The following is an 8,279-nucleotide window of genomic DNA, read 5'->3' on the forward strand; positions in this document are numbered from 1 at the left end:
TCCACTGCCTATTTAATCTCCCCAACATCTGCACTGCCATTAGCAGGCCACCCTTCCCTCTAGGAGTGTCTGCATATGGGGAGCTGCTGGAAAAGCTCTCCACGCAGAATTAAAAAATCCAAAAGCCCAGGTCTAAACTTCTGCTGCACTGCTCTTTTTAAAGCCATCTATAGTCTGTCGTTTGGAAAAAAACACTCATGTATTCCAACTACAGTGACATTTTGAAATTCACAACCTTTATCATAGCTTCAACACCTCTTCAGGTTGTACTTCATCTCACATTCGATGTGCAGTTTCCTAAATTATTGGTTTGAGTTGTTACTGTTATAGTTATGACAAAAATTGATCATATGCAGAGGTTATAGTCAACCCAACTTTCATTCTAATGCAATAACCCACATAAGAAATCGCAACTTCAGCATAACCTTTGGTTACTGGGAATTATGTGGAAACAAATTTGTTAAGTGAAACCACTTGCACTTTAGTGATTAATGATGTCTTGCATCACAGACTTTTTCACTGGATACATTAACACTTCCATGTCACTTGATACGGAATCCTGCCAGGAATTGCTAAAAGGCGATAAGACTTTTCCCCTGGAAAATTGTTCCGAGTGTGTCACAGCTGGGTCAGACTCCAAAACTACAAGCTCAAGTTTTGCCTGAATAAGTGTGGTTCAGATACTAAGTAGATTCTTGTTACATAGAGCAGATGCAATAGTCTTATTACAGCTACATTTTTTAAAGTGAAATCAAGGATAGGCTACTACTACTGACTCAATATATTTTACTTCACATGTATTTGCATACAAATGTGAATTGATAGGGGAAAGCTGGCACTGAAATTGTTATCCCTATCCCCCTGACCATATAACATGTACCCCAACTGGCCCAAAATAAGAATTAAAATCATCAACTCAGGCTAAATCAACAAACCAAAAAGTAGGCTATAATAAATAAAATACTGATTTGTTTTAATGGTCATCACAGAAACTGGATGATTAGCTTGGATAAAAATGATCAGCATGAGTGAGGTATTTTCCAAAAACAACACCCAGTTGGCCTGATAACTTTAACAACTGATGTAATAGTACAACCTGCTTAAATGATCTCATAACTTGTTATTTATGCAACCGCCTCCTGTCCATGTCTGGCTACAGATCATCACCCTTCCTCTCAATGGCTCCAAGTCCTTTCCCATCTCTTCAAAACACCAGTTTGAACAGATATCCACATCTAGGGTCTTGTCAGCTGATTTAGACTCAATTTGGGCCACTGTCTTAGTCTGGGAAGGGGGCTCCATGGTTAAGAGGATTACCCAGAATTCCCCAACGAGGTGCTCTCTCACTCCATGCCAACTCTTTTCATCCATCTGTCTATCTATCGTCCCTTCTCCCTCCATCTCCCAGTATGTGGTTATCTTTGTCTGTTCTCCCTTTCCACCCCTGTCAAGAAGACTATATTGTCCCTCTGTTACATGTTTTCCCTACCCATCCCCCCTTTTCTCTCTTTAACTACTTTGCCTTCCATCACAACATAAAACCTCTTCTCACTTAGCAGTCTTATCCCTAAATCATTTATCACAAACAGTCCACTCTTTATGAATAGTCCTAGCAAGTTTAATTCAATTGAAGTGTATTGCTTGTGATTGTAGTGTATCTCTTTGCAATCTACAGCAGCGTTAAACGGCAAAAAGACTTGCAATAATTCATATCACTTAATGAGTTTAAATTCATTTTCCATATACATCAGTGCTGCACTGATATAAGAGGGAGAGGGGTTGATGATGGGGATGTCAAAGTTCACATTAGGAAATCAGAGTGTGCTGTTATCGCTCCCATGGGAGCGGCTTTCAGCTGACCCCGAAAACCAGGAAGTGAAGTAAAACTCTTGTCTATGAGGTGTCAAAGTCCAATGAACACTCCATATTGAGATGGAAATTAGGGCGAATGGTGGGGGTTGGGGCGACACTGCAATCCACAGGGGAATTCCTATGGGGGGCTGGTATGGAAAGGGGGTGAGGGTGGGGGACTCCACACATTAGTTCCCGTCAAAGAGAGGGGATAAACGAGGCCATTAAGGCCTGCTCTCTGGGGAGTATAGTGGGTGGGCGGGCTGGATAAGGCGAGGAGGAAGGGGGGGTTCAATAGCTGTTGACTAGGCTACCCCACAACAACCTGTCAGAATGCCCCCCTCTGTTCCACGCTGTCTTCGCGTCGAGCGCTGGCAAGTGCAGGCTTGAACTACCCACGTATTTCGGTCACGATACTCTGAAGTGTGTGTGGGGTCCATGTTTGTGTGGCCTATTTTTCATTTGCCAACACAAAAGGACACATGATTTCTCTTTAAAAACTTTGTCAAAACACATTTTTTAAATGACCAATTAACCCCTCCTCCTGGACCTGTGCAGACTTCTGTTAATTAATAAAATGACATAATGTAAAGACAGATGAATCTCACACAGTGTTTCCCTTCACTGTATATGTATATTTTTAACAACTGTGATTGGGATTTATTTTAGACTTCACTAAGCATTGGCCCTCACATTTGGCCTTGAGAGTCAGATCTAATGAAAAGTGTAGGGTCTAACACCGTAGGTGCAAGCATATGCTTGATGATTTTAAATATTGGCTCAGATCTTTCTAATGAAATATGGCATCTTGTAGCTGTGTTTCATCATTACTCTATCTAGGATGACTTCTTGAGTATCTACTTAGGATGACTTCTTGAGTATCTACTCAAGAAGTCATCCTAAATGTAAGCAGAGCTCAACAGTGCGGATTTCTAGCAGCTGAACCAGTGGGCCTAGTTATGGGCTAAATTGAGATTGCACTCACAAGGAGAAGTGCAACAGTCAAATCTCCATCTCTTCGTCCATGTCACGTATGTAATGTAAAACACTGTGTTCAAGTTTTTAAATAAAAAAGTTAATGTTGCCAAGTAGTCTAAAGCAGGACCAGTCAGTGGAGGTTTTTGAATCAAACAGTAGCTACACAAATACAAATGTACAGTGTTAAAAAGGACCAACATGGGAATCTGTTTGACTGTATACCTTTTGATGTCAATTCAAAGACCACCAACCAAACAGCACTAGCTGTCTCACTTGTGTGTCAAAAAGACCAAGCACATGAGACTGCTGTAGCTTTGAGGCTGATAGTGAGCTCTGTGTGGCTCTAGTCCGCAAACTGATCATGATCCGCGGACACACAGTGAGGACTAGAGGCACCTGTTGTGCCATCCTGCTCTCTCAGTCTTCTTCATTCGTTCCCTGCAGCTTCTCTCTTCTTATCTGAGAGACAGAGAGCTACAGAAAGAAGGACTGAGTTAGGATTCACAAAGAAGGTTCATGGCTCAGGTAAGGACTTCAGACCATTGACGTTTGACTTGGTGTCGTTTGTCTACTGGTAAAGGAATAATAACCACCATGACATGCCCGACTTTGAAGAGTTGTCAAAAAAAAGCAACGACAAAGACACACAAAAAGGAGGCAACTTTTGATGGAGCAATAGGCGACCTACCTGTCCCATGTTCCTATAGCCATATTTATCCGCTATCCGCTCGGCCACATCGGCTCCACCGGCTATCCTGACTGCCCAGTGGTTGGTGTAAATCCGAGCATTGCACGGCGGGGACGCAAAGCTGAGACTGAGCGCCAGAACGCAAAGCAAGCTTCTTCTCCAAGCGGCGTTGCGGACCATCTTCCCCCACTTTTAACCCGACTCTTCTTCTCCTCCTCCTCCTCCTCAGCCGACCAGGCAAACAACCAAACTTCTCTTCTCGGCGAGCAAGACTCTCATAGACACACAACTATCCGGGCAAAACACTTAGAGAGAGAGGGAGAGAGGGGGAAGGAACGGAGCCCCGAAGAGGAAAAAATAAACCTTATCCTGAAACCTCTGTTTTCCACATGGGAGAGTTGGAAGTTTGCGTTTCGTGTGCCCTCTCTCTGTCCCCCTCTCTCTTTTTTCCACGGCGGAGGAGGAAGACGTGTACGTGTCTGTGCGCGCGAGTTCGTGTACGTGTGTGTGTGCGCGCGGTGCTCCTCAAAGCTGAGTTCTCTTCTCCACAAACAACTCGGATGTTGGTCGTTCAGCTCATCGGGCTTTCATGTGGCGAAATGGCTACAGCGCCTCCCCACAAATAACTAGCTGACACTCTGGAGAGTAGAAACAACTAAAGCCGCGGGGTTTCCCTGCCGAGCTCCGCTGGGTCTTAAAGACACTCATCTCGCCCGTCGACCAGACACAGCACAGGGGGGGTCAAACTGGGGGCCAGAGAGCCACTCGGGGGCAAGCTTCAAGGGATCGCTCCAGAAGGGCCCCCGGGTAAAATGAAGAATAGCTGTCTGGAAGTTAACCTAGGATTATTCTTTATTTTGATTGTCATACCACCCAGTATTATAGCCTACTTACAAAAGAAACATCTAAAACTGTTCTGCAAAAATTCTGCAGTTTACATGTTCATGTATATGTGGCTACTTCCAAAAGCAAGGAGGCATTACAACAAACTGACATCAAAAGTTACAATATTTTTGAATCTGTAGATTGGTGCATTTGGAGTAACCATAACCCTGGCCCCATGTTTAACCCCAACCTAACACTGACCCTGCTTTGATCCTATTTAACCCAGGCGGGTCTAACATTAGGCTATTCATAATCCTAGATATTAAATAGAAAAGAGAAAAGGACAAAGACCTTTTTTGGCCACACTATTAATTATTATTTTTATTATTATTATTATTATTATTATTATTATTATTATTTAAGAAATAATACTGCCAAAGCATTGTGTAAAAGAGGAAAGTTTATTTATCAAACATGCTGAGATGATTAAACATTTAGTTTGACATCAGGAAACGTGCTATACTTTTAAGAATGTATAGAGAAACATAGATTATGGTATCTTCCACATTTTTGGGTTTTGTTTGTAGACAAGACAATACCAGTGGAAATTGAGCTATGTATTGCTTTCTAGACTTTTTGTTTGCAGTTTACAGAAGAGTCAATTTTTTTTTTACTGAGACAGCAGAGCTGTGTTCTAACCATCAACAATATGTTTGCTAGCGTGTCACATTTTATTAGCTGATACAAACTGCTGTACATGAATGGCTTTAAAATGTTCAACAAGTGGATGCATTACTTTTTGGAAACTGCTTCCCCGTCCCACACCTTGAAATCTGCTGTTGAATGCAAGCCTTGTCAGTCTCCTGGGCAATATTGACATAGACATACCAATGTAAAGTTGGGTAAACCATGACCTCCACCTCAGTCATCATCCAATGGGAAGCTACAGAAAAAAAATATTATATATTCAAAGAAAAGATGGAATTATTCTTTTCTCCCATAAAACATCCAACCCTCTTCCAACTTTAGTAATTTGATGATTCTTTTTGTTGTCATGATTTATGGTTAATAGTGTGGATTGCTTACAGTAAATACATCTTGCAAAGAAATAGATAAATAAGTTTGAGTGGGTTTACCCTCTGCTATATCCCTGGACATGAGCTGAACTCCGGTGTGTTTAACACTCTCATACTGTAACCAACCTCACAGATAACCTTACGGTATGGGTTACACATCCACCACTGCCATGCAGGCCTTCTGCTCTTCATACCGGCTTTACTGCATATTTCCCCTCAATCAGTGAAGCTCTAGATGTCATGCCCCTCATCGCAACACAGGTCACAGCTGACTAAATGCTGTCATTATGGAATGTGCCGGTATTATCTGCAGTTGAGCCTTTCATTCAAGGCCTTTGTTGATTGATGGGTTTTTGTTTTGCAGCAGTTTCCTGGGGATGTCTCTGTGCACAGCGAAAACTCTGTTCTGCATGGGACACAAGTGAAAATCAGCATAATTGCACTAATTGCAGCCAATTTCTCGCTGAATGGACCCCGCTGTCACATCTCACAACAAGCGGGGGGACAAGAACATCTCATGGTCCCCCAGATGGAGATGAAAGGGAGTAAAGAAAAAAAACACCCAGTGAGCGTTTGCCATTCAGCTGGATGGAGGGGCTTGTAATTTAAAGAAAAAAAGGAGAGGAGACAAAACACAGCAGAAATTGATTTGAGTATCCAAATCAAGTACCCAGGTCACGAGACCACCTTGAGAACCAGGGCCCCCAATTTCCATTCAGGTCTAAAATGTCGCGATATCCTGTGTGACAGCCTCACAGCTCCCCGTGTTTCTCCAGCGAGTGAACCGAGTGAACCTCAACAAAACGTCTTTGTCAACATCTGAGAGCGGATTGGTCATGAGTGTCAACAAACACTCTGAGGGGCATTCCTGTGCCTTTTCAATGAAATAACAGTGCATCCCATGTTTTTGCCAAACGCACCCTTAAAAAAAAACTACACACAACCCATGATACAACACAATGGAAGGCTCCAATAGGAAACTGCAGCCAACTACAGATAGCTTAATTTACCAAGGACACAGCTAATTTGTTCATACAGTATCAAGCCCAATATTTCTTGGGGAGAACCTCCCACATGATATTCTTGTCCCATCAAGACAGGGGCATTATTGAACGTGTGCCCCTCTTGCATTCAAGTGCATCTTATGATTACCCATCCACCACTGCTCCTCCACACCTCTCTGTCTGCACTTTTACCGATGATGGCCTTTGCCTTTCCTTTCCAGATGTTCTCCTTTTTTGCCTGCATCTGCTTTCTCTAATGAATGCATGTGTTTGGTTCAAGTTCGTTTTTTATTCATTTGATTTGACCTACGCTGCATTTAGTCTTTACTCCTCTTCCTTTCCTTCTTGTACCTCTCTGTTTCTTCAGTTATTTCCTAGGGCTCAATGCTCTCTCTGACCCCCCCTTATCTGTAACTCTCACTGGGTGGGCTTCCTGGGAGTAAAGGTTGACCTTTCAACTTCACTTTGACCTTTGACCTTGTAGCTTTAGGCTTCTGCACTTTAGCCACAATAGCACCTGCCACTCACCAAATTTCCATCCTCTCTGCTCGGCATTTCACTCTCCAATTACTACCGTTCCCTTCTTCTCTTTACCCTCTCTTTTGTCAGCCACATACCAGGCTATTCTGGAGGCACACACACTCTATACATTCTGTTGAGAGAGATGGAAGAAGGGGGAGACAGACAGAGAGAGAGGTATAGCCAAAAAAAAGTTTGGTCTCTTGCATCCGCGAGGAATGTTCTAATCTCCATGGTACTCATTCAGTATGGTAATGAGTTATCAATTAAAACAGACAGTTCACAGGTCAACACATACTTGTTTATTTATGTATTAATTGCCTGTGTTTACTAGGTTTGTTCAATCTTCTTGAGTCCCAAATATGACTTACAACTGTGCATTTAATCAGTGCCCAGGTCAGTGTTATGCAGTATATGAAAGGATATCTTCTATATAAGAGAAATTGCTGTGAGTGACCCCCCTGGTCTGGCCTCCTGTGTCAAAAAGTACTCCTGTGTATGGTATGGAGGTATGGACCCAACAGTTGACTTCATACTGTAAGACATTGCCACCTAGAGGTGACTGATAAGATTACATATAAGAGATTGCAGTTGAATTCTGTCAATATTTTCACATTCATGTCCATTTACACTTTCGCAGGTGTATAAGAATTACTCTATCTGTTCTGAAACACATTATCCGTGCTATGCTCTAAATTACATTATTTCCCTCACAATGATTAGAGAAATTATTGCATTTTAAAGCAAATTAACTGAAACTAACTGAAACAACTAATTTATCATTGGTTTTAACATTGTATCGATTATATTTTCATATACATTTTCATTGTACGATACTGACAGATCCATCCTTGTCCCTTTACGGAATTTCAAAAATCTTTCAGATAAATCGAATATTACTATGCAAACAACACGTGTAATACCTGGGTATCATTGGGAATGGATGTGATGCTCTAAAATAAAGGTCTAATAAATGATTACAGTAATACTGAATAGGAAGAAAGTCATAGCCCAAGCTGATTTTTTTCCACTTGTCAGATTCTTCTACCATGTTATTTAATGGTGGCCTTTTTAACAAAAACAAATCCAATTACAAAAATAATTGAAATTACAACAATAAATTGCAATGACCAAAAAGCAACTATTCAAAAACTAGAAATAGAAATGACCTTAGGTCCCCCCATACACCCCTCTCTCCTGCATTATTGCTTCTCTTAAAACAGCAAATGGGGCTGTGACAATCCAAAACAGCGGGTAATATCCCAGTTTAATTTACATGCATGTCTTTCCACATCTATTTACATTTATTTTGCATGACTGCGTACTTGTCCCATCTTA

General features: G+C 41.7%; 1 protein-coding gene across 3 annotated transcripts in view; it reads right to left on the reverse strand.

Annotated features, from left to right (window-relative positions):
* Positions 1–4,184, reverse strand: part of pcsk5b (proprotein convertase subtilisin/kexin type 5b) — a 73,835-nt gene extending 69,651 nt beyond the window's left edge. Inside the window, exon 1 of one of the 3 annotated variants that reach the window (XM_031309040.2) lies at positions 3,518–4,184. In XM_031309040.2, coding sequence (XP_031164900.1) covers positions 3,518–3,697 — 180 coding nt within the window. In that variant the 5' untranslated portion in view covers positions 3,698–4,184. The remainder of the gene's footprint in view (positions 1–3,517) is intronic. The other 2 variants (XM_031309042.2, XM_031309041.2) reach the window with 2 other exon arrangements.
* Between the last annotated feature and the right edge of the window lie 4,095 nt (positions 4,185–8,279).

Source organism: Sander lucioperca, chromosome 2 (assembly GCF_008315115.2).
Source record: "Sander lucioperca isolate FBNREF2018 chromosome 2, SLUC_FBN_1.2, whole genome shotgun sequence".
NCBI lineage: Eukaryota > Metazoa > Chordata > Actinopteri > Perciformes > Percidae > Sander > Sander lucioperca.